We start from the raw sequence: 26,501 nt of genomic DNA, 5'->3' as shown, positions 1-26,501 counted from the left end.
AGATGTTTGTTAATCTTTTACCCAGTATTTAATTTCTTATTTATGTTGGGGGCATCACAACGAATGAAACTGTTAAAATAATTTTGATGCTTTGGGTTATAAATAAATTATAATAATATTTAGCTCATTACTTTTCTTATTTGTTTTCATTTTAATTACATTTTGAGAATAAAGTAGCTCTCCCCCAATAGCTTTTTTTGGGGTGGATATTTGGAGGTTGCCAAATTGGGTGAAAAGGGTCCCATGACTACATTTGCTCAGTTAATGTGAGGCAAATCATTACTTTGCTTTAATTTGAACACACTGGCAATATAGTAAAGCCCTTGCCATCATCTGTAATGTGATTAATTAACAACCGACTAATATTGACTCAAACATGTCGCTCTCAGCATGCATTGTCTTACTAGTCATGATATGCACACTAACAATCCAATTGATAATTACTGACAAAGAACACGCAGTAAGTTAGCTTGCTGACGCATTAGTCAGATGTATTATAATAAATTCACCACTTCTCTAAGCCATTGCCAGCTTATCTTATAATTTCTGTAATCCTTTACCGTCAGCATCTCCAGAGGGAGACATATTGGTTGCTGTGTGCATGTACATCTCTCTTACATCAAAGGTCATTCTTTGACACATGGTCAGATATATAATTACACCTTAAAGTGCAGTAGTTACATTGTTCAGTCACGTCCCCACTCAAAGTAACAATGCCAATGCAGTCACTGACCCTCGGTGTCTGAACCCACAATCTTATTTAAGTATTTGTATTTGTTTGGGCAGCAGTACAACTCAGCATTCAGTGCTGTGATGTGTTAACACTGTGTAATGTAACACTGTACCCACGAGGCAGCTAGTGTTGCCAAGCGGTGCTTTGCTTTCTTTTGCCATTATTTTTTTTTTCCATATTTCTTTTTACTTCATTTTTTTGCTGATAAAACCCTAAATTGGCAGTGAGGTGCAAAATATGTGTGATTAGCCTTGGTGGATATTTGTCTTGCTTATGCCAATTTGAATTGTATATTTTTTTTCTACTTTTGAATACTAGATGCTCATCAATGCAACAGGTATTTTAAGTGTGAGTAATTGAATTTAAGAGGACACTTGAAATTGCTGAAGTTCCACAGCTTATCCTTTTTGGCAACAGGTCACAGAAATATTTTATCGCTTATTAGCTCTAGTTGAAACATCATCCTGAGGTGGATCATTTCAACATCATCTTTGGAAGGTGCTGCATGAAACAAAAACCTGAGCTTTTTAAGTCTATTATATAGACACATACTCATCATTTGTTGCAGACCCGCAATGAATTTACATTTTTCTTTCGTTAAACCTTTATGTCAGTGGTCCAGTTTGTTGGTCTGATACCAGGTTAATCCTAGATTGAGTGTAATATGAGCAGACAGACAGAGTAGTGTTCACCTTATGGAAGGTTTGATTTTTAGCATGTCTTTGATACAATTTGATTGTAATACAGTAGATCACAATGAAGCAAAAGTTCCAGGTAGGATTAAAGGTGTCTTGAGTTATCAAAGTCAGTGTTCCCACTCTCCTGCTGAGAGAGAGAACTTGCACAGATTGTCTTTTTTTTTCTTAACTGACTATATTAACAGTGTCTGCTTCAAAGGATTCTGCGTGTAGAATAACACTCTGCCCAATTAAGCATTTACGCATTTAAACACAGCATATATGCAGCTTTTATGCTGTAGCTCTCTTGAGATAGCCACAACTCTTCTCCAGATCCTATGATTTTTAAATGTGCACAATTATAATAATGAATTGTTACGCATGTCCTCTGAAGTAATTTTCAATCCCTGCCCACGCCACCATGCTGCGGAGCTAGTTCCTCTGTCCTACCAATTACCTAATTACATGTACTTGGCATCACAGGTAGCAAATAATTAGATGACTAGAATCAAAGTCACTAAAGACTCCATGTCGTGAGAACCTGGACTGAAGACTGAGAGCCACCACTTTACTGTGTAATTGTAATTCAGGGCTGATGCTGCATGCAGTAATGTAGGTCAGAACTGTTGTTTGAGATCATACTTCTGTACCTTCTGAAAGCTCTTGAACAAATTGATTTTAACACATTCATACGTAGTCCGCAGAGGAGCCTTTAAAGTAATTCTGCCTTCTTTGAGAGACTGACAGATGGTTGAAAAACAGGGTTGTTATCAGTCAGATTTTTAATTTTTTTTGCTCTAAGTCCAGTGTTTGTATCTGCAGGGGTACTGCATGTGTCCCTTTGAGTGACTTCAAATAGTTTGTGAACTACATCAGTGTTTTCACAGATTGCCTCTCCCAGCTTATTTTGTATCATTGTGACTGTTCTCTGAACTGCAGTGGCCATTTGAATTATTGGTCTGATTGAGCATCAGTCTATTTGTGCTTTTTAGCTTGTGTGTATCATCATGATCATATAATGAGTCACAAATTAATCTGTTTTTGAAGGCCAAGTTCAAAGTAACTCAGTCAATTTTTCCCAATTTCACTTCCATGGTTTATCAAACTGGGAAATTATATCTATAGTTTTCTTCTAAGAAGACTTTTGACTGAGAAAATGTTGCAAAACATAATATGGAGTGGATGAGGTATCAATGTTGTATTCTACAAATGGAAATTGTAATACTCATTTTTTTGATGTGGCAACTTTAAATAAGTTTGCAAACTTTCAACCAAGAATTGTAACCAATTTGTATATTCCAAATTAAAACTTTTTCTAATGCAGAACCCAAACGAAATTGTCCTGTCATTAAATGTTCTTGTGCAAACAAAGGGAGTCTGAAAATAGAAACAAAGAAACGCATTGTAATTCTATCAAAACAGGTTATTTTCTAGTAATGAAAAATAATAGCCGTGCATGCTTTAGCTACAGTAATATGTTTAAGGAACATGGGCTAATAAAAAAATAATTACATATTCACCTTTCTCTCAAGTTTCGCTTGCACACACAGCGTTTATAGCCACATAAGATGCATAGTTCAGTTGCTCAGTTAAACTGTGTATTGTGCTACAAAACTTGGCTAACATACTCATATATTCAAGCATTTTTTCTGCTTCTCTATTTCTGTTTACGTTCATGCATTTGGATTTCCCTTCAGTTATAAAAAGAAAACCCAGAAATCAAGGTCATATACTTGTTTACCAGGTGTTCAGCCTCCACAAAGTTTAGGTCTGTATAGCATGCTCCTTGTTGTATTGGAAAGTATATATATTTTGGGAGCTTGCGAATTGTGTGGTTTACAGGGTTTCATAAACACCTTGGTTTATTTTTCAAGCGTATCTTTTTGCACAGCTTTCCAGGGACATTTTCATCTTTCTCCTTTGCGTCAGTGCTTCTTAGCACATTCTCTGCCTGATGGTGAAGTGTTCCAGTAACCCTCCATCTGTTTTTTCAGTGGGTGGTGAGAAAGAAAGAACTGTTTGGTATGTCACATTACTCTCAACATTCCCCTTTGTGAACACCCCAAACACTGTAATGCTTTTTCTGTCATCTTGTGTATACTTGATGCAAGTGTCCACTAGGGATGGGAACTGATAAGGATTTAGCAATTCCAATTCCACCATCGATATCGCTTATCACTTCGATTCCTGGCAAATTCTCTTATTGATTCATATTGGCTCTGTTTTGAGAGTCACCACTATTGCTAAGTGTTATGACCCGGCTCTGCTATATCTGAGTCACTATATCAAAGTCATTACATCTGTGCACAGTATTTGCATGCTGTGTGGTCTTAGTTTGCACACCAGAGGTATTTCCCCTTTTTGTTCTGATCACTGTTGGGGTTGTAGCTCAAAAAAAAGTATTACACATATTACTCAGAACTGTTTTGTTTTTTGGAATGACCCGCCAATTTCCGGGGGCGAGGTCACTGAGGCAGTTAAACAACTCCTTGGTGGCAGAGCCCCTGGTGTTGATGAGGTCCGCCCCGAGTTCCTGAAGGCTCTGGACGTTGTAGGGCTGTCCTGGTTGACACGCCTCTACAATGTTGCGTGGAGATCAGGGGCAGTACCCCTGGACTGGCAGACCGGGGTGGTGGTCCCCATCTTTAAGAAGGGAGACCGGAGGGTGTGTTCCAACTACAGGGGGATCACACTCCTCAGCCTCCCTGGGAAAGTCTATGCCAGGGTGCTGGAAAGGAGAGTTCGTCCGCTAGTCGAACCTCGGATACAGGAGGAACAATGCGGTTTTCATCCTGGTCGCGGAACACTGGACCAGCTTTTTATCCTCTCAAGGATACTTGAGGGTGCATGGGAGTTTGCCCAACCAGTCTACATGTGTTTTGTGGACTTGGAGAAGGCATTCGACCGTGTCCCTCGGGGTGTCCTGTGGGAGGTGTTGCGGGAGTATGGGGTGTCTGGCCCATTGCTACGGGCCATTCGATCCCTATACAACCGTTGCAAGAGTTTGGTTCGCATTGCCGGAAATAAGTCGGACTCGTTCCCGGTGGGTGATGGGCTCCGCCAGGGCTGCCCTTTGTCACTGGTTCTGTTCATAATTTTTATGGACAGGATTTCTAGGAGCAGCCAAGTGGCGGAGGGCTTTCACTTCGGTGGCCTCAGAATCTCATCTCTGCTTTTTGCGGATGATGTGGTTCTGTTGGCTTCATCAGGTGAAGGCCTCCAGCTTGCACTGGAACGGTTCGCAGCCGAGTGTGAAGCAGCGGGAATGAGGATCAGCACCTCCAAATCTGAGGCCATGGTTCTCAGCCGGAAAAGGGTGGAGTGCCCACTCCGGGTCGGGGATGAGTTCCTGCCCCAAGTGGAGGAGTTCAAGTATCTCGGGGTCTTGTTCGCGAGTGATGGGAGAAGGGAGCCGGAGATCGACAGACGGATTGGTGCTGCGGCTGCAGTGATGCGGACGCTGCACCGGTCTGTCGTGGTGAAGAGGGAGCTGAGTGTAAAAGCGAAGCTCTCAATTTACCTGTCGATCTACGTCCCTACCCTCACCTATGGCCACGAGCTGTGGGTAGTGGCCGAAAGAACGAGATCGCGGATACAAGCGGCAGAAATGAGCTTCCTCCAAAGGGTGGCTGGCCTCTCCCTTAGAGATAGGGTGGGAAGTTCGGCCATCCGGGAGGGGCTCAGAGTAGAGCCGCTGCTCCTCCACATCGAAAGGAGCCAGTTGAGGTGGTTCGGGCATCTGACAAGGAAGCCTCCTGGGCGCCTCCTGAAGAGTCCTGGGTGAGGTGTTCCGGGCATGTCCCACCGGGAGGAGGCCCCGGGGCAGACCCAGGACACGCTGGAGAGATTATATCTCTCGGCTGGCCTGGGAACGCCTTGGTGTTCCCCCGGATAAGCTGGAGGAGGTGGCTGGGGAGAGGGAGGTCTGGGCTTCTCTGCTTAGGCTGCTGCCCACGCGACCCGGCCTCGGATAAAGCGGATGAAGATGGATGGATGGATGGATGGATGGATGGATGGATGGATGTTTTGGTTTTTTGGTTTTTTAAGTAATGCAGTACATGATTATGCCCAGAAGAGAGTGACTTGTTTTACTACTCTCTACATTACTTTCACAATTCTCCATAAAGAAGTTCAGGGTCTGTTTGCTGGGCTGGGGTCAGCATTCACTCAGCTTTACCATCACTCTTGGTTCTTGGCTAGCTTAACGTTAGCTCGCTGTCTGTGCAGATGCTTGCAAAGAGCTGAAGTTGTGTTAGCAGCATTATGTGGTTCTTTCTGTCCTGAAGTTTGCTTTTCCCTATCACACTCTTGTACTTCTGTGCATTAGAAAAAGTAAAGCCCATGTCCACTATGCAGACTGTGCCGTTATTTTCCTCCTGTTCCACACCGATAAGTGGGATCGATATGCAGGCAGACTAACAATTCCAAGGAATTAAACTACTGAACCAGTTCACTATTGGGAACCAGTTCTCGATTCACATCCCTAGTGTCTGCTGAGTTACTATTGTCATGTTTTAGTACACAAAAATATAACCCCAGTAACTCAGTACGTTTGCCAATCTGAATTTACTATATCTGAATATACAATGTGAATGTTGCTCAGCTCAGGTAAAATGCAGGTAAACATATCTGCTTTATGTTTGGTAATTGTAATCTTTAGACTGTAAACTTTAGAACAGATCGCCCAAAACTATGCATGCTTGAAAAGAGTTCCGGTCAACTACTGGCATTATGAAAATGACCTGACCCTGACGATGCACTGTGAAAAATGTGAGTTACTTTACTTAGGGCAGGGGTGGAGAAGGAGTGTCTCACGATTAGTAGGAGTAAATATAAGTCAATTATATAAGACCTTAATAAATATCTTGGATCATTTTTAATAAGAAACAATGATGTTTTAAGTGTGGCGATTACACTGTGCATATCTTATCACTCTGCTGTGAAATTTAAACTTGCCCTATTTCATAGTTTATTTGCTGCTCTTTGTGCTTACTGGGTTCGTAGATGGTCTGCTGTTTATTTAGCAAACTAAATTATCTGTCATTTTTTTCTGCATAACCGATACACACATGAACATTGCATTGATATTCTGCTGCAGGTGACAGAACATAATGTGCTCTGGAACCAGCGCTTAGACAGGGGCTTCTTTGCAAGTGTCTGATGGCTGGGCCTTATCCCATGCAGACAGGTTAGGCTAAGTCCAAATGAGCCACATGTGTTCTCCTGTGGGCCCATCCCCCATGGGAGAAACATGGTTACATTTTGGACTGGGTCACAATCAAAGGCAGACGTCCCAGAACTAAATTTTATAATTGTATTGTACTATCAGCTCTTCTGGCATATTGTATGTTTTGGACAAGGTGACAGCTTTTGACCACTTGTTAGCAGGAAAGGAACCTGACAGCCTGATGTGCCAAAGCATGTAGTTCAAGTGTGTGAAGCCCTAGTTTTGGAGGTCTTCAACTCTTACCTCTAACACAGCTTCAACAACATTATGACCGATGCTGCTAACATTGAATATAAGTGGACCTTGTTACGCATCTCCATTGCTGAGACTACAAGGCAATGGAGCAACTAGTTGTGTGAACTACACAAAACTGTAGCTTAAGTCTTTCCCCCATAAAGATGACATTTGATGACCTCCTCTGCACCCTTAACAATAAGTTTTGACACATATTATATATTATGATAACTCCTCAGGCTTGGCAGGACCCTTGCGCGCCTCATCCTCCAACTCCGGCTGGTGACATGTGTGAGCCGGTGGTGGGCCTGGCGGTAGCTCAGCAGCCCTCCTCCGGGGAGCAGGAATGGGCACAGGCCCCTGCCGGGCACCAGCCAGTCCCACCCGAGGAGTGGGGATGGGTGCGGAGGCAGGCTGCGTCCTGGCTGGTCTCACCCTGGAGGTTGGCATGGGTGCCGGACCCTTGACTGCAGTTCCCATGCAGTCAAGGGTCGCGGATGGGGTGGCGACGGTGTCGCCCAGGACCCAATCTGAGCTGCCAGCCTCTCGATCATCTGCCTGCGGCACTCGATCTGGTCCTGCAGTTAATCCCACTGTCAGTGTGACGTCGCCACCTGCTCCCTCCACGTGGCCGTCATCTCGGCCACCATTTGGGCCAGCTCCTTCCCTGGCTGGCCCAGTCCTGGGTCTCCCGTGCCCCTGTCCTGGGTTTCGGCACCACTGTATTAACTCCACAGCAGACCCATCCGCACATTCATGCTTTTCAGCATCTTGTTTTTATTCACCAGTTGCTGTACACACGTGACCACGCCCCGCCATATATATCAATATATACAGTTAAGAATCTAGTGTTTGAGCCAAATGGTGGACAACAGAGTTGTTGGGAGCTTGCTTCGCTTGTGGGACTCTTGAGGCAACTGATAGGTACTAGCAGGCCAAGCAGAGTGCAGCTCTCACGATGGCTGAATCAAAAACTTGAATGTGGTTTGACCAGGATGCTTCGTGGTCACCTCCTGGTGAGGTATTCTGGACATGTCTGACAAGAACAAGGCCCTGGGGCAGACCCAGGAGAGGGTGGAGAAATAAAATGTTTCTCAGCTGGAACATGTTTGTCCAGGAGATGTGGGAGCTCATCAGCTATGAAGAAGAAAGTCTGAGCATATCATCTTAGACTAAAACCAGGATCCAGATAAGGGATGGATGGAGTAACCATTTAGTAGTCCATTTAACTAGCTTGTATTTCTCTGTATTTGTCCAAAGTAAAATTACTATGTTGATGAAACAGAATACGATATAAACGCAAAGAAATACCAAAATAGGCTTACAAAATAAACTTACTCTCAAAGTATAAATATTATTTTGCATAATTTGCATAACTGTGCAGATTGAATTCACTGTTTTCTACCCCAACAGGGCAGATTAAAGAAATGATGCAATGTTGTAGAAGCTCAAATTATGCTCAGCGACTTATGGGTTTACATCATGTTGTAAACAGTCCTTTAAAGGATTAAATAGAAACATTCACATTGCCTTTTGTACTGATTTAGCTTTTCTGAGCATGACCTGAATGACTCGGAGTGTTCATGGACACTGAACTCTAATTACAAAACCCTTTAAAATCTGACTGAGCTAGAATACAAGAGATGAAACACAAGTCAGTGGCTGATAGAACTGAAGTGGATAGCTTCTCCGAAGGGATAACAAGGATAATTTTATCTTTCAACTTGAATAACTCACTGACCATCTGGGTATTTGGCATCCCTTGGCTTCAAGCTCAAAGCTGCTTTCTGTACGTACAATAACTGACATCTTGTAACTGAAATTAACACATGAACAGTCATGTGTGGCCAGGATTTAGGCTGAAGAAAGTAGATTTCGGAGGCTGCCTCAGGCATCCCTTACCAAGCTTAAACTGGAAGACGTCTTCAGTAAATGCACAATTATATAGATTTACTGATTTTATATATATTTTTTTTTTGGGTGGGGGCCGTTTCATTTTGGTGTTCTATACGGTTTGATTGAAGCCTGAGTGCTAAAAGTATAAATGGAATTGAACTTTTGCTTCTCAGGCTGTGCAGATTACCAGGTTACCAAAATGAGTGCTGCTATCGTGAGCCTTTATTAGAAATGTGCAGCACGCAGCAAGTTCTTTTCAATGCAAGTTCAATCTAACTATTGCTCTGCCCATTCTATCCCCCGTCCACCTGTTTTGTCCAATACATTCTTATTGATACAAAATACTGTGTATCATGACCATTATTTGATTTGACCTTTGTTAGTTTTGGCCTTTTTTAATCAGTATAATTTGTTTCTTTTTAAATAATGTCCTGTCAACAGCTAAAGTACTAATTGTATTGAATAAAAAAATAAAGAAAACCCCACTACATTGTAATTTTGACTATTTAATTTAATTAATAATAATTGCAAAATAAATAAATATATAACTGACATTTTAAAACTTCAAAATTATGCTTTTTTTGTTGGACATTTCTTTGTAAATGTGATAGTGTTTAATTCCTAAATCTGGTCTTTTTGAAAATGCTACACTACTCTTTTTATTTGATGTTTTAGGGTGGAAAGCTAACTTATCACCACTTCTGTTAGAACAACCAAGACAAAGATGGTTAGAATTTGGTAAAAGGTCATAATCCTTTTGCCATATTTGAGCTCTTACAGTGCTTAAGGATCCATCAAGCAGTTTCTAGTTGAACCTTGCTTAATGCAGCATTATAATGAAGACAGAGATAAATGAAGAGCTGATAATGAGAGCAATCAATATGAAAATCAATACTGGTTTGAGTTAGCAGTCTTATCTTGATCAAAAATGAACAAATCGTTAGAGGGAATTGTGCTTCAAAGGCATCATTAATCATCAGGAAATAGATTAGTCCAATAATAGTCGAACAGTTTTACAAAATCTCACACAAACAAAAAACAACTCAACAGGTGAGTAAAAATACCAAACGGGGTAACAGGATATCACCAATTAAAACCATAAGTCACTTCAGAATCACATGCCAGTCATGCCATCTGGTTTCACGGTTCTCACCTTATCAAAAATTATCAATCGCCCTTCAAAAGACAGCACAATCTGCACTTGTAACAAATGTCATTATAACGTTGTCCTCTTCAGATTCTAAGACAATGTTATGAGTAGTGCAGCGCTGTCTGCCTTTACCTTTTGTAATTAAAGTGTCTTTCAGCTGTCACAGAAGCCACTGATAGGCTGGGGCATCAATTTTCTGCAGCAGCTGTATAATGTTGAGTGGCGAGCTGCAGCACAAGTGGCAAATGAGCTCATTAATCTAATCTCAAGCCGGAAACTCATATCCACAGCGCCACAGTGCGTGATTATATGCACTGTGGCGCTTTAAATTATCCCAATAGAGCTCTTCGCTCTCAGATGGCGGCTTACTTTCCGAGAGTTACCAGTGGGAGGTAAACTAAAGCCATCAGGCTCGTCTTCTGTGGTGCCAGCTCCTAATTTTGGTTTTGGAGACAAACATCCTCTTGACTTTTAAGATTAGGCTTTAAACTATCAGGTGGCTCCTTAATTATGCTGCTACAAGTATACACAGACTACTTCTATTCCATGCCCTTTTTTGTAATTCCCCATGTATTTAAATGCCACTACTGCAGAGAGAAAGAAGCGAGTAGCAGCAATGTTTCTGAAGTAAAATATTTTCAGTCTTTTGAATAGAATATCAGTCTTTGCTCCAAGGCAAGATTAAAATGTCTTTTTTTGTCCGTTCATTTCTCTCTCACTCTGATCCATAGCAAGAATGACCCAGAAAGTCATTAAGTGATTTCTGCTTGCTGGTAATCCTATTATCAATGTCAAGCAGAGTGGCTTTCTCCTGCATCTGTACAGATAACTTGTTATCTGATCATTGTTTGTCCTGAAATTTAAATTCTTTTTTGGCACTTCCTTGAAAGTATGGTATACTGCCATGTTCAGGAACATTTCTCTCAGTGGCTGTGGGTCAGGTTTACACTTGCACCAGAATATTTAATCAGAAGAATTACCATTTTATCAGCAGATACCATATCTCTATGGTACAGTTGACAGTAGTTGCTTTATATTCTTTAAGAGTTTGTATTGAAAACAAACTCTCTGCAGAGTTCCCTTCAGCTTGGAAGCCATTATTCTTTGGAAGTGCATATTAGCATATTTACATCAAGACAAAGAGCATAAACAAAAAGAATGCAATCAGAAAATTTGATCAAATTGTTTACATGTTAAAAAGTTTCTGTAGTTTAGTTCATAAATAGTTTCAATGGAACCTTTTTATTCTGTGTGGGCTTTTCACATGCTTTCAAATCCCTCTGTTGTCAAGTGTTAAAAGATGAATAGGTAGCCCATACAAAAGACTTTGCTCAACTACTTCCCTGAAGTTTTGTGCAACTGCTACCTGTTTATATTTAGGAACTCAAAATAGGAGTCATATATTTGTTTATAATCACGGATGAATGTACTAGGAAAGTGCATCTTCTCCGCAGACTAAATTAGTACTTTGAAATTATGTTGACATGTACGATCCATCAAAACTTTGTTGCAGACAATACAGTACATGTCAGTATCATTTGTCTACAGCTGCAGCCTTCAGTAATCCTGCCAGAACCCAAAAACTGCTCAGGAAGAACTCGAAAAGACTGACAAATACCCCAAGACACTGAATTTGCCTCCAGACTTCCCGTATTTCAAGCCAATTCATCCTCATTCTGTCTTTCAAATGGTTTTCAATGTTTGCTTCATTGAACAGCCTAAAACCCTGACATTTTCAAATAATCTATTTTTAAAATACATTTTAGAGCCCCTTGCATTATGTATCCTAGGTGCTTCAAAATCTTGATTCACTATATAACTTACTGAGAAATGCAGCAGATTGCAAAGTGTAGCAATTAGCAAAAATAATTACCAATAAATAATATGTTAATCTAACTAATTTCTTTTGTAAGAAAATGTCAAAATGCACAGCCAGTAATCACAAGAAATAAAAAAACAGATGAGGAGATTAGAAACCTCTAATAAAAAACAAGAAGTCTCATGTTTTTTGTTGTTTTTTCTCTGAATCACTCGGTATGTGATTATTACTAAATCCCTTCCAACCCTGGTTAGCAAGTAGACAGTCAACCCAATTATTATGAATTTTTTGATTAAGTAAGTGAGTGGACATTGTTGTTTTGTGGTAATGAGTATACACTGTTTTCTTTCGAAGACCAAAAACTTAATAACTCCCTACAAAAGAGACTTTTTATTTTTATTCTTTCCCTGTATAAAAATAAATACATTTTTAATAAATTGTTGTTGTTTTTTTTTAAAATCAAATACCTGACTTTTATTGCATTTAAGTTATATGCGATATGTTCAACAGAGAGAGAGAACGCTCTTTTACCTGCCATGATTTGTTCATGTGGTTTACTAATCTCTGCAGTTAAATATTAATACATTTTATGTGGTAAATAAAATACTTTTGCATGCTGATTGAAATTTTTACCACATACACCACAACAAACAGGCATTATTACATTTGGAACCATAGCATAACCGGCTTAACTGTTGTCTCTAATAGAGACAGGAAGGCAGAGGATGCCATCTAAAATTAGCAGATCATAATCCTCACAGGTTATGTAGACCTGTATAAATGGTGCACTGCATTTGAAAAGTGTCTGTCAATAATACCCTTTTATCTAGTGTTTTGTGTCACTTTACTCTCCACATCCTTTCCTTTGCTCATTGTTTGAATTTTGTAAGTTTTGTATCCAAACATACATTTCCTAAAGCTTATCAATTAGAGAACTCTTCTTTTATTGTAGCTGCTTTTATTATAGCCCATGGACGAGTCACATCGACTGCTCTTTGTGAAATTTGCACTTCACACAAAAACTGCTGTGAATATGTTTGGACCTCCTACCTGCTTTGAAGTGCTGCTGCCCACTGAATTGTAACATGCTAAACATAAATCTAAATGGCAGAGTGTGGAGAGGTTTCTCTGCCCCAGTACTGTCTGCTGTTGCTTTGATCAGAAACCTCAGTGAGCTCTTTAGCACTGCTGCCTAATCCTGGTAGGTTTCTTCTGTAAATACTGACTAAGAAGGCAAGCAAGAACATGTTTATCAATTTATTTAATTGTGTAACCCTCAAATAGTGCTTTATTCCTGTGGGGAAAAAAACCTTTCACACAAAGCTTGTTTGGCTTTATTTATAGAGGACTCCGTATACTCTTGAAAAATGAGAGCTCATTTAGAGTAGAATCAAGTTCCAATTACTGTCACATTTCAAAGAAAGATATTTAATAATCTCTTACTTTTGCAGAGCATACCATAGACTCAAGGTGTAAATCGCAAGTTACTGATTTTAGTTGGTGCTATGCAACAACTGTGGCCTTGCACAGGTGTCAGTGATAAGTTGTGAGATTTCAAAGAAAATTCATTTGGATAAAACAATTTACTGTATGTCTCAAACACAATATATGGCAGCAAACATTGGGAGAGCACGTTAAATTGAACACCAAATTTAGCGATAACTGGCGATAACTGGTATTTGATAACTAGTATTTGTAAGGAACTGTGCCTTTACCAATAATAGAAAAATATTCACCTGTTACTGAATTTCATATGTTATTGAAGTGTCTAAACTAAAGATATTTCACAAAATATGCAGTCTTAATGCAGGAAAAAAAAACATTAACAGTCAAATACTGATTGATGTAAAATACACATCCTATAACTTTAACTATACCAATTGTAGTTTATTCTAGGCCAAAAATAGCTTGTGAAGATTGTTTGATTTATACCAGGAAGGACATTTATTTGGCACCTGTGCCTTGTAATGTGCCTATTTTAAGGTGATTGCTGGGTCATAAACTTGCCATAATCTAGTGACCTAGCCTCTTACCTTTTGAGGATGATGGATGGATGGATGTTTTACTATGACCACTAAAACTGAATGTTTACAGGATGAGATTTAAAGGGATTCATGTGGGGGTATATCTTCAAGATAGTCTGAATGCCTTACCACTGTAGTTGTGAAGTTATTCAAATAAAACTTTGTGGTAGTTATTCTGAGCAGAACTTGATAAAGTATTATATCGGGGGGATGGTCAAAGCCCAACTCAAGCAGTTGTCACAGCGGGGCTCGCTGGTGTGTTTATGGAATGGACCCAAAAGCAGACATGGGAGAAAGGAAGTGACAGTAAACAAAAAGCGAGCCTTTATTACGGCCGATGCAAAACAGAAAAATGAGGCAAAGCGGAAAACTAAAACCTAAACTGGTAAAACTAAAACTAACTATGAAAACGATGACAAAAGACAAGAACATGAAACTGAAGGAGAAAATGCGATAACGTAACTGTGAAATAATCCAAACATGAGCATGAACAAGAACCCAAACAGTAGAAAGCAGAAACTCTGTGACATAATGTGACTTGACATAAGGGCAAACAGACAACCCAATGCTGAACAGAGGAAGACAGAGGACTTAAATACACAGGAGGGTAATGAGGGAAGTAGAAACACCTGGGGAGACACAGCTGACACAAATGAACCTGACGCCACAGGGACAAGTAAAACTAAACACGTTGAACATGGAAACACCAGTCTCTTCAAAATAAGATAGGAAACCTAGAGAGAGGTGGACATGACAACACAGGCTTGACAACAGGATGTGGAACACACAGACAAGAAACACATGACAGCCTGGGGCCATGAAAGCATAATTAAAAGTAAAACAGAGGACAAGATAGACTTACACAGAAGGCAGGAAAGACACGTAAACAGGAGACATGGACGAACCAAAAACTAGAATAAAACTCAATTAAACCCAAACTAAATAATAGCAAAAGAACTTAATATTATCACAAACATAACATAAGAAAATCAACAATTCAAAATAAACTGAAAATGCTGGGTCACAGCCCCTGACAGTAGTAGCCCTTTAATTTACTTGGCAGAGAAAAACAAAATTATGTGGCAAAAGAAGTACTAAGTGGGCATGAGGTGTCTGTAATTACTAAATTAGTCATTCTTACTTGTTGTCCGAGGTCAGGAAGTGAGGAGGTCAGTCTGCTGGCAGGCACATTTCCAGAGTGGGAATAACAAGTACAGCAGAGAGTGGGTGGGCAGATGCAAGTCCAGAAGGTATGGAGTTTCAAGGAGCACCGTAAGGCAATTGTAAGCACCTTGAGACAACTGTTGTTGTGATTTCGCATTACTGAGTTGAATAAGAAGCCAGGTATTAGGACTGGTTGAGAGCTGAAGAGTCCACAGGATTAAACTGGAGAGTTCTTCTGGTGGGTGAGAAGATTGTAGGTCAGGGATTCTAAACAGGAGATGAGAAGGAGGAGTTATCACAAAGCAAGTTAAGGAAACCAAAGACAAAGAATGGGGCCAAATTACCATCATGGTAGATAGTACAGTCTAGGGAAGAATCAGTTATTACTTACAGGTGCACAGAACAGGGAGCCTGGGATGGTAACTGCACCCGAAGGAGCCTCCCAGTCTGCCCTGAATCCTGACAAATATTTAATAAAGAAAATATGCAGTGGTTGGTATCAGTATTTATGGATACTCTGTTTTTTCCTGCTAATCCCTGACTAAGCAGGAAAACGATCAAGATGGATGTAGCCAAAAAAGTTGTTAGGTGATTTCAAGTGAATTTTTAATAGCTTTCTTTTGTCACAAAAGTCTGTGTCAGTTGTACTACGTAGTGGTTGTTTTCTTTTGCCTCCAACAGCCTGTTGGCTGCTTGCCTTCGCTTCAGTCGCACCTAACCTCTGGAATAACCTCCCTCACACTATTCACGCGTCTGACTCAATCCAGACCTTCAAGTCTCGATTGAAAACCCACCTTTTTAGCTTAGCCTTCCTGGCCTCCTTGACCATCCCTCCCCTTTCCTCTTTTGCTTATATTGTTTTATTGTTTTTATCATCTTGCTTGTGCTTATCTGCGTACTTGTATACTTGTATGCTTGGTTAATCAGTGCCTCCCACCTGCTAGCTTATCTGCCTTTGCACTTTTATTGGATCATGTGAAGCACTTTGGCTACCTCTGGTTTTAAATGTGCTATAGTTTTTTTCTGTTTTTTACACTTAAAGCTGTGGTTAACTCTGTTCTTAGTGCCATTTCTTTTTGTACCCATTGACCTTGGGTCTGTGCAAGGAAACAACTGAAGGATACCCAGGAAAAAAATCTGAACTTGTGAAATCCGAACTCCTTTAAGAACGTTCAGAAGAAGATAAATAAGGCAGGAACAAACATCCTGCTTTGTAATATAGACCACTGGTATGGACAAGGATGTGCAGATGTTTCCCAGAATGACAGCCTGAAGTGATGAATTTCATTATTTTAAATTGTATGTCAAATAGCACACCAACTGTAATTACAAATAGTGCAACCACTTCTGTTATGTGATCTATTCATCACCAAAAGGTAGCTATAGGGAAGTGAGGATGGGGTGGGGTTACGTAATTGAGGGATGCTGTAATTCTGTAATTGTATGCCACTGCAACAAATAGAGCAAACATAGTTGTCAATGTGTTGGCTTTTCCACTTTTTTAGCAATTTGTGGCTTAAAAGGAAACTGCAAAGGGGTTGAGTTGGCAGAGTTGATGTTATGAAAGCATCACTTTGGCACAGTACAAGGAAAACCTCTAGATTTAGCTCCAAACCAACCAAAGGTGCATGCAACTAAAAGGAAAACCTAGAAGCACAGTGCTTATGTACAAAATAAATATTAATGACATCACAAAGAGGGGAAAATGAACATAATAGATAGGAATAGCACCAGTCCGAGATTAAAAAAACAAAAAAAAAAAACCCAAAAAAAACAAAAACCCTATACCTTCACAAAAACCAATATGAGTTAAACTGTGTTTTACATTTATTGACAAAAAGAAATCACACAGGGACAATAATGTGGTACGAGGAGAATGCTGCAATTCACTGAATAATCTGGAGCGGGTGATTATTATTCTGACTTCCAAAACACACACAGTTCAGAAAGCTACGCAGTCAAACTGGTGGTTGTATCTCAAGTATGGTTATCCCAAACTGCTCAAGGTCTTTTATATTTCGTGTAGGCTTTTGTATCTCATAGCATCAATGGTGGGAAAAATGTTTGCCTTCTGGTGAATCTGACATACTTGATTTAACTCAAATTACACGTTTGGTTTTTGAAAGTTAAGAGATGACTCATAATCTCCCTGTGTGTCTGTCATATATTAATTTACAGGGGATAATAATGGATGGCCCCATCTTTTTGACAAGTATTTTGGAATGCCGAGTCATAACGCCAGGACCAAGTCCAATGTATGCTGTGAGTACCTTCATTTTAAATGTTTAAACTTTATCCTTAAATTAATTATTTGCTTTTCACAATGTTTTGTAGCAAACACATTGGGGTGTTAATATATCAGATGTGCTTTCATGACAGTATTTACTTTCTGTTTTTACTTGAAATTAAAACAGAAGACATTCGCTTATTACCGCATTGGAGGAATGTCCTAGATGTGTGTCTTCCGTTTGCCACTAAAATGTTTACATTATGTTTTGTTACTGTGATAAAATAGTTCAAAGCAAACATGTTTAATGTTTCAAACTCTACCAGTCAAGACTGCTGGTGGCGATTAAAAATTGCCAAAACTTTCAACCTCACATTTTGTGTAGTTGGAATGTTTTCATCTGTAAATACAGATTTGTAAAAATCAGACGAACCCTCTTTTCAACCCAGTCAAGTCACTGGGAGCTAATAGCCGCCACTGTATAAGCGAGATGAAAGAACAATAACAAATGCCTTTTGAAGTTTAATACCTCAGGACAGAAACACAGTGTGCCTTGCATTTTTTTCTTTTGTTTGTCTTGTGAAACATATCCAATGATGTCGTTGATGTAAAAGAACACGAGGTGAGAAAATGGGAAAGACTTTTACGTTCTGCGTGTTGTGAGAACTATTTTTTTCAGAAAAATGGGCACAAATATGCACAATCTGGACAAAGTTTTGTTTTTCGAGATAAATGCATTAAACTCATTTTATAAAGGATATAAACAATAATATTTGCTCATTTTTAAAAATTGGTAAAGTAAGTTTGTTTTGGGGGTTTTTGTGGGATTGATAGATTTACATGGTATGGCCAATAAAATGAGTGTACCAGACTTATTTGAATGTTGGTTTGACACAGCCTTTTTTATTCTGTTTTGCTGATGTCCTTTCATCTTATTCCATTCCATACATGTAAAAAAAAAAAAAGGAATTTTATGCATCATGACAGCTGTAATTTTAGTCTATTGTTGGTTTTGTCAAAATTGTTCTGTTTAACGATCAATCATGCATGCATGACCAATCTGTTTATGTAATTATTCTTTTAACTTGCCATTCGTACTATAAGTAACAAAGGCCTTAGCATGACAGTCTTAAGAAGATGAAATCAAATTGTCAAGCTTCGATTTTAGTCATCCAGTTTGGATTTTTCTTTTCCCATTATATGCACCTCTTTCAGCTCATGCTTTTTAATCTGCCAGTTGTTTGAAAGCTATGTATTATCCACACTGTGCTCACTGACAAGCAGTGTGTTTTCTATTCTACATAGAATAGAAAATAAAGACTATATGCATAACTCTGTGTCCCCAGAAATGAAGCCCAGCAGGCTGAGAATCAGTAGGATGATAGCTAACATGACAGCTAATTAGAGATGCACTACTGCACTGACCGGTGGCCGCCAGTCAACCTCCCAGATGACTCCCATATGAGCATGTGTTACGCACGCACAGCAGTGCAGGCAAATAGTCACATATATATTTTTTTGTCATAACAAATTGATGTCATGGGTACAATACAGTCATCCTTATTTCCCTTGCCCTTTTCCCCCAAAAACTGCTGAGGTTGGTCATCCCTCCCAAACTTAGCTATAGCTGATACAGCGTTTACAAAATTATTGAAACAAACAGAAATAGAAAAAAAAAACAGGGACGCACAACTTTTATGAAAATTGCCACTTTTTTCTTCAGGGTGAACACGAATAGTCAGCAAGATGACTTGAAAGCTAATCCAGAGGTTAGATGTAGCAGCTCATAGTCGCAGTGGATTTATGACCTGAAACGCTGGTTGGAGCAGGAGCATTGAATAAGTAATTGTTCTGGTAGGAGCTAAAAGAAGAAGCCAGGCTGGCCTCATCAGTGGAAGGCCTGTTGCCCTTCATATCTTAAGAAGCAAGTATCCAGGGAATATTTTAGCTTTTCCTGCATTTTCTTTTCTTTTTTCTTTTTTTAAAAAATCTTTTTAAAGTGTTTATTCGTTTTTAAGAGGGCACATCCCAAAAGTGTGCTTCTCCCAATAAAAGCTTGACTGCTACTTGCATGTCAATTATTGTTTCAACAGTTAGAACATTCAGCACTGTAAACAACTACAAAAGTTATAGGTATTGGCAAGTGGTACTAAAATGAGGTAAAGGGGGAGATTATAAGAGAGAAGGACAGAATGAGAGAGGAAGAAGACAATAGATGTGTGTCTGTCTGTTCTATATGTTCAATTATGAAAAAAACAAAACAAAGTCTGATTATCAAAACAAGATGTTTGTCTCCAGGGGCCTGCTGCAATTGATTTCCTTTAGGATTCTTAGCAAGTAAAAACTCAGTTCTCTGTAATTACGCCTTCTGTTTATGCCGCTGCACCTTTGGCCTATAGTAGTAAATAAGTGTGGGATGATATATTATGTCACACTTTAGAAGTTGAACTTGTTAACAGCTCACAAATGTTGTACTCAAGAACATTTTTCGAAACTTGGAACACCATCAAAGCACACCATTAAAGCTCACCACTCTAAGCCTGGCCATCACTGAAAATGGTAAGCGCTTCCCTTCAGCTTTTATACTGCAGAGTGGCTAATTGCTGAGAAGAACGAGCTGTGCCCTGGTTCCTCAGCAGAAATGGGAGGGAAAACAGGACACACCCACATAGTGTCTTATTGCTTTTCAATGTAATTTTAAATATGAGACCCAAGGACATGTCAGTGCAAGTGTTTATTGATGATGTGACTTCCAGCAGGATGAATTCTGAAGGATGCAGTTCTATATTCTGGTTAGATTCAGCCAACTGCTGCAAAACTGATCGGACTGAGCTTCACAGTGCAAATGGATAATGATCCAAAGCATATTCCAAAAGCAACTCAGGAGTTTCTCAAGGCAAAAAAAAGGATAATCTTCAGTGGCCAAATCAATCACCTTCTCTCAACCTAATAGAGCATGCTTTTCAGTTATTAAATACAAAACTGAAAAACCCAGAGACAGCAGCAACTGAAGGCAGTTGTAATAAAGACCTGGCAGAGCATCTCAAGGGAGCAAACACAGCATTTCAGGGTAAAGACCCTATAATAATACAGATAAAACCCTAACAATCAGACAACACACTATGACCTCCAGCAGAACCTGGAACAGGGAGGGAGACAGGACAAAAGACATGCTGTGGAAGAGAGCCAGCGATTAACAATAACTCGTAATTAAATGCAGAGAGGTGTATAAACACATGGTGAGCGATAAATGGTGAGAGAAGGGGAAATGCTCAGTGCGTCATGGGAAAGCCCCAGTAACCTGTCTCTTGTAGCATATCTAAGGTTAGACTCAGGGTCACCTGAACCAGCCCTAACTGTAAGATTTGTCAAAAAGGAAAGTCTTAAGCCCAATCTTAAAGGTATAGAGGGTGCCTGTCTCTCAAACCAAAGCTGAAAGTTGGTTCCACAGAAGGAGGATCTAAAAGCAGAAGGCTCTCCCACCTATTCTACTTTTAAACATCCAAGGAAACACAAATAAGTCTGCTGTCTGAGAGCAAATTACTCTATAGGGGTGATGGAGTACTGTGAGGTCTTTAAGATAACATGGGGCCTGACTGTTTAAGATCTTCTATGTTAGGAGAAGGATTTTAAATTTAGTTCTGAATTTAGCAGGGAACCAGTGAAGAGTAGACAATGTGGAAGAAATATCCTTTCTCTTTCTAGGTCTTGTTGCTATTCTCGCTCGATCAACTGAAGGCTTTTCAAGGAGTTTTTACAACAACCTGATAATAATGAATTACAATAATCCAGTTTAAGTAATAAATGCAAGAACAAATTTTTCAGCATCCCTCTAAGACAGGATGTTTCCAATTTTAGAGTTTTTGAACAAATGGAATAACTCTGTCCTACATATGTGTTTAATATGCAAATGGAAGTACAGTACTATGCTACAGTACATAGTCAAAAATGACTGCAAATTTCATCACAGTGTTACGAAAAGCCAAGTTAATGCAATCCAGAATAAGTATCTGGTTAGAAACCATATTTCTAAGATTTTTAAGGCCGAGTACAATAACTTCAGTTTTATCTGAATTTAAAAGCAGGAAATTAGAGGCCAACCAGGTCTTTATGTTTTTAAGACATTCCTGCAGTTTAAGTCTTGTGTGTGTCATCTGGTTTCACAGAGAGATAAATGCATAGCAGTAAAAATGTATGCTATGCTTTCTAATGATACTGCCAAAGGGAAGCATGTATAATGTAAACAGAATTGGTCCTAGCACAGAACCCTGTGGAACTCCATAATAAACCTTAGTGTATGAACAAGACTCCCTATGAACATGAACAAACTGGAGTCTATTAGATACATATGATTTAAGCCACTACAGTGCAGTACCTATAATACCTACAACATGCTCTGTGATAAAATGTTATGGTCAACAGTATCAAACGCTGCACTGAGGTCTAGTAGAACAAGCACGGAGATGAGTCCACTGTCAGCGGTCACAAGAAGATCATTTGTGACTTCACTAATGCAGTTTCTCTACTGATGAACTCTGCTGTTTTACAACTACTCTTTCAAGAATCTTGAGATAAAAGGTAGAGAATTGCCTATAATTTGCATGTGCTGATGTCTGTGGCTTCTAGACTTTAAGCAGTCGCTGACAGAAAATGATTTTCATCCAAGTATTAAGAACTATCCTTATGTTAAAAATGTTTGTATGTTCGTTGTGTATATAATTTTGAGTGTCTGAAAATAGAGGAGTATTTATTAAAATGGCTGTAAACAGTGCATTTTTTTGTAAAACCCCTTTAATTAAAGCTGAAAGTTATTTTTCTTTATTATTTAAAATCCACTGCTGCAAAACTTTTTTAAAAATGTGCCAAACAAATTATGTATCTAATTGTAGAATGCAGGACAATAACAAGTCTTTTGTTTCCGCAGCATAATAATTTAACTAACCTCTTTTGAATAATTAATTAGATCAGATTTGTCACTCTGTTTCCCCGTCCGCTTGGTCCAGGGAGCTCTGTTTCAGGATTGTGAGCAGTGTGACCCAAAGGTTTGTGAATATCCTCATATAAATCTGATGTTTCAGTCCAGAACATTGCTTCAAGTGTTAGTAATACGCCTAGCAATGACCTTAACCATCATCGACTTTCTTCCTGAACAGAAATGGTATTTCAGATCCAAATACAATCTGTTGTTGAACTAGCACATAGCTACATTAAAATAATGATAGTGTGGTTCACAATTTTTATCACTTATTATAATTTCTTCTTGAATAATTTGCAGAGCCATTGGCAAGGTATCATAGGGATATGGGGACCATAATTAGACTAATTGTTTTCAAAGACATTGCCACAATTACTGCAATTATAAAGCAGAAGTAAACAAATTACTCTTGTTGGGTTTTCTTTGAAATTAGGTGTTTATGCATGTACTGATAAAAATCAAAATGTTACAGAAATCTGAGGAAACGGCTGTACAGAATGAGTCATGACCTACATAAACACTAACAGTAACTATCAACTGATGGTTCATTTCTACTGGTGACGAAAACCAGAACAAAACATTATCTGTGTGGAGACTGTATAACTTGAAACAAATATAAACACTCCTGGATATCATATTTTCCACAGTTTTTCACAGTTAGAGGCTTGACTCACTCTGTGAATTTGTTCCGTATTGTACAAACACCATAAAGAAGCTTAAGCCTTCATTGGTTCAAATTAATTAAGGTGACTCTTAGCTGACTCCTAGGTGCCTGCATCTACATACATGTGTTACTCAAAGAAGTCAAACCTGCATACTAATACATCAGCCCATCTGCGGTTATCTCAAGGGGGACAGTTAGCTGTCTAGACCAAAACAATTTGTAACAGGATGTAAACATGTTTATTTCTGCAGTGGATCTGAACATTTTATTGGTTGGGTCCCAAATGGCCACTTGAGGAACTGCAACTTAGACCACTTGCGCTTTGGCTTAATTCTTCAGCCCTTAAGGCTGCAACTTCTACAGATTCAATTTCAAAATTTTCTCTCACCATCTCTCTGGTTGAAAATGTGTTTTCGCTCACAGGCAAGCTTTTCATTAACTTCCTTTTATGGCTCATTTTGACACGTCCTGAAATATAATTTAAATTCATTGGAGCCGGTAAAGTCTGGTTAGACAATTTTATCTGCTTCATTTAATCACATCTTTCATATTCAAATTGGAATTTAATCAAAGGTAATCAAAGCTGGCTTATCCTGGGAATATTTAGTAAGTCTTTTATTAATAATTGCCCACCTGTTCATCCCAAAAGTCACTTTTAATAAATTCTGCTTTCATTTTCTTTTTCTCTCCTGCTTAAATCTCATGGCTTACATAGTCCTCCAGCAGGATTATGTTGTTGTTATTCAAAACAGCTCCACTATTGACACTGTTGACCATTTGTTTATCCTTCCCCTATCTCCTCCATTGCTCTAGTGCTTGGTGTGGTTCCTGAGCTCTGCCAGTGCCGAGACCTGGAGCTCGACTGTGACGGGGCTCATTTTCAAGATATCCCAGTGGTAGCAATGAATGTCACTATGATGTGAGTAGAAAATAACCCCTGTTTTTCTTCAATACTTTCAAACTCAAGCAATGTCCAGAAAGGCAGTCATCAGCAGCGATTACTGTCACAACTTGCGAGAATTTTTGTAGCAGACATTTGCCACTTCAAACATCACCTGCCACTGTGAATACCTGTCATTGCCACAACTTGAAAGGTAAAAAGTGAAAATTATTGCCTGAGACATGGCACTCAAAGAACTCAAATCTGTTGGACAATTCTCCGTGAGCAAAGATGGTGGTAGAAGTAATCATTTTCAGGGGAAAAAAAGTTTTTCAAATCTTTTTTTTTTTCTTTTAATTTATTGTTTGCATGAAAGTTAAGTTCAGTAATATACTACTTTAAACAAAATGCATGGATATATTTCAACAAGACCACTCAGTGTTGAGACTTACTGTTAAAAGCTATAAAAAGTAGCCTATTCCTGTACCCATTTAAAATATGGCCTTTTTGATCAGTACAACGGACAACATCCAGAGTCAGATCAACTATGCTACCATAAGCCCAACACCTATGTTACCTATGTTAAAATGTGACATTAAGACAAGTATAATGTATATGGAATAAATAATAAAAGGCTCATTAACCACATGTCCTCACAGACTGACCGGACAGGTCGCAACAGCCATTTTGAGTGGACCAGCTTGTAAATATATGACACGTACAACACACCTTAAGGTGTGAGCGAATATTCTGAGCATATTAGCAGGAAAAATGTTGCAATCATTTACAAATGTCAGAAGGTATGGAAAGTACAATAATGTTAATAATGTAATGCTACTGATATTTGCATAATGTGGAGGGGCCCTTTTGCCAGATCTCAGCCCAACAGAGCATCTTTGGGTTGTAGTGATGCTGGAGTTGGATGGAAACGCAATCAATACGTCTTTAGCAGCTGCTAAATGATGATGCTGTCAAAGTCTCTCAAAACTAAAATCTCAGAAGAATATTTCCAGCAGTTTCTTGAATCTATTCAATGAAGAATTAAGGCAGTAGGCAAAGTAAGGCCCAACCCCGTTAGTAATCAAGTAATTTAGTTTTGTTTTGTTTTCATTTCTTTTAATGGATTGTCAGTTCAAAGAAATAACACTGACTTTTTGTTCTAATGAATCATCACCTCGCTTCCTTTCATGAGCCCATTATAATTATCTTCCCCACTAGAGGGCTATGAAACAATCTAACTAGGAGTCATAATTAACTGCTCGCACAAACAGCCTCTGGGAGAGGACGGTCTCTACTTGCCAGCTATCCAAGAAAAACAAAGTTAAAGTAAACAAAGTTAGAGAATGGTGCACCAAAGGAGATTGCATTAATAGTAAGATGATTTCCCAAATGTGAAAAAACTGACCACTTCTGCTTGACAGAATAGTGCGTGAGAAGATGAGCTTTTAATCATCATTTAATCCTTTAAAAGGCTTGGAATCAGCAGCTCAATCAGTTGATCAGTTCAGGGTCTCTTGACCCTGAACTGGTCTCTAGGCAGAATTTAAAAGACCACTAAGCTGTAGCTTGTCATGTTTACAGATTAATGTTTCTGGTAACTGGCTTAGTCAGAAAAAGTCAGTTGGACATTATAGGGAGCTTTTGTCTTTTTTATATGTATTTTATTTATGTGGGAAATCCAGTTAAGATATTAACATAATAAAATATGTATATCAAAAGTCTTCTTTGAGTAAATTAAACTGCCTGCTATGTTAAAAAAAAAAAATTAAAAAAAAATAGAATCAGCGTAGGGATGTTATGTTTCATTTTAAATAGTTTTCACAGCCACGAAATCCCATTAATCATAGTCAGAAGAAACATGCTGTCCAAGTGTCCAAAGGTGAGTGTTGCTTTTGGTTTCAAGCAATAAACATGTAAATGTCCCTGTCTCTCAGGTCCCTACAAAGGAATGGGCTTCGGAAACTTAGAGCGAACACATTCTTTAAGTACCAGAGCCTGCAGAAACTGTGAGTCTTCCATTAATTGTGGATTACATGCTATTTACGTTCTTTTATTGCATTTGTTGTCTTATTGTCTTTCTAAAATATTCTTTTCTTATTTTGATATTGTTTGTTTGTTTGTTTGTTTTTTAAAAAAGCTCCACACACAATAGAACAGGTGCTATAACCCTACCCTATTCATTGAGTAAAGCATCTTCACTCTACCTTGAGTGGCAAATGCAATAAATAAGCGTCACATCTATAAAGCTGGTATGTGTAAGCTAAGAGGACTGCTGGGAACCCTGACAGACGTTTTTGTTCTGCTTTGCATACAAATTCATTCATTGTCGACTTGTGTTGTTTATCAGCCTCACACAGTGACACTGAATATGGCAGCATGAGAATAGGTCTTATCCCTCGCCAGAAACCATTCGGTTGGTAGGTTTTGCTGGACTAAAACTTCCCTGAGATGTGTATAAACAAACATTAGAATGAATCGCCGCGTGTGAAAACGCAAGACAAAACACAACTGTCAGCAGGGGTTTGTCGAGCTCGTAGTGCACAATATAAAGGAGTATTCCTGGAAGAGATTATCATTATTTGATATGAACGATTTCATTTACGCACTACTTGTACTCGAGCAAAGGCATTCGGGCTTTATGGCTTAGTATGTCTGTTTTTTTTTTCTTACAGCTATCAAGTAAAAAACAAGAAAATATTTTGTGCTTTTTGTATGTATAGATATCTCCAGCACAACAAGATTCAAGATGTGAGTCCTGATGCATTCAGAGGGCTGTATAACCTGACAAGACTGTAAGTTTGTTACATTTTTGCTTTACGTGTAATTTAATA

The 26,501-nt window shown here is 38.9% G+C and overlaps 1 protein-coding gene across 5 annotated transcripts in view; it reads left to right on the top strand.

Moving 5' to 3' along the window:
• rxfp1 (relaxin family peptide receptor 1) overlaps positions 1 to 26,501 on the top strand; it is a 74,089-nt gene that overhangs the window by 28,414 nt on the left and 19,174 nt on the right. For all 5 annotated transcript variants that reach the window (XM_013270295.3, XM_013270297.3, XM_005467252.4 and 2 more), the window contains exons 3-6: positions 17,103 to 17,186; positions 23,604 to 23,709; positions 25,605 to 25,676; positions 26,391 to 26,462. In XM_013270295.3, the coding sequence (XP_013125749.1) occupies positions 17,103 to 17,186; positions 23,604 to 23,709; positions 25,605 to 25,676; positions 26,391 to 26,462 (334 nt within the window). The remainder of the gene's footprint in view (positions 1 to 17,102; positions 17,187 to 23,603; positions 23,710 to 25,604; positions 25,677 to 26,390; positions 26,463 to 26,501) is intronic.

This window comes from Oreochromis niloticus, linkage group LG2 (genome assembly GCF_001858045.2).
Source record: "Oreochromis niloticus isolate F11D_XX linkage group LG2, O_niloticus_UMD_NMBU, whole genome shotgun sequence".
Lineage (NCBI taxonomy): Eukaryota > Metazoa > Chordata > Actinopteri > Cichliformes > Cichlidae > Oreochromis > Oreochromis niloticus.
Note: the sequence above shows the minus strand (reverse complement) of the source record. Positions and strands in the feature narration are given on the sequence as shown.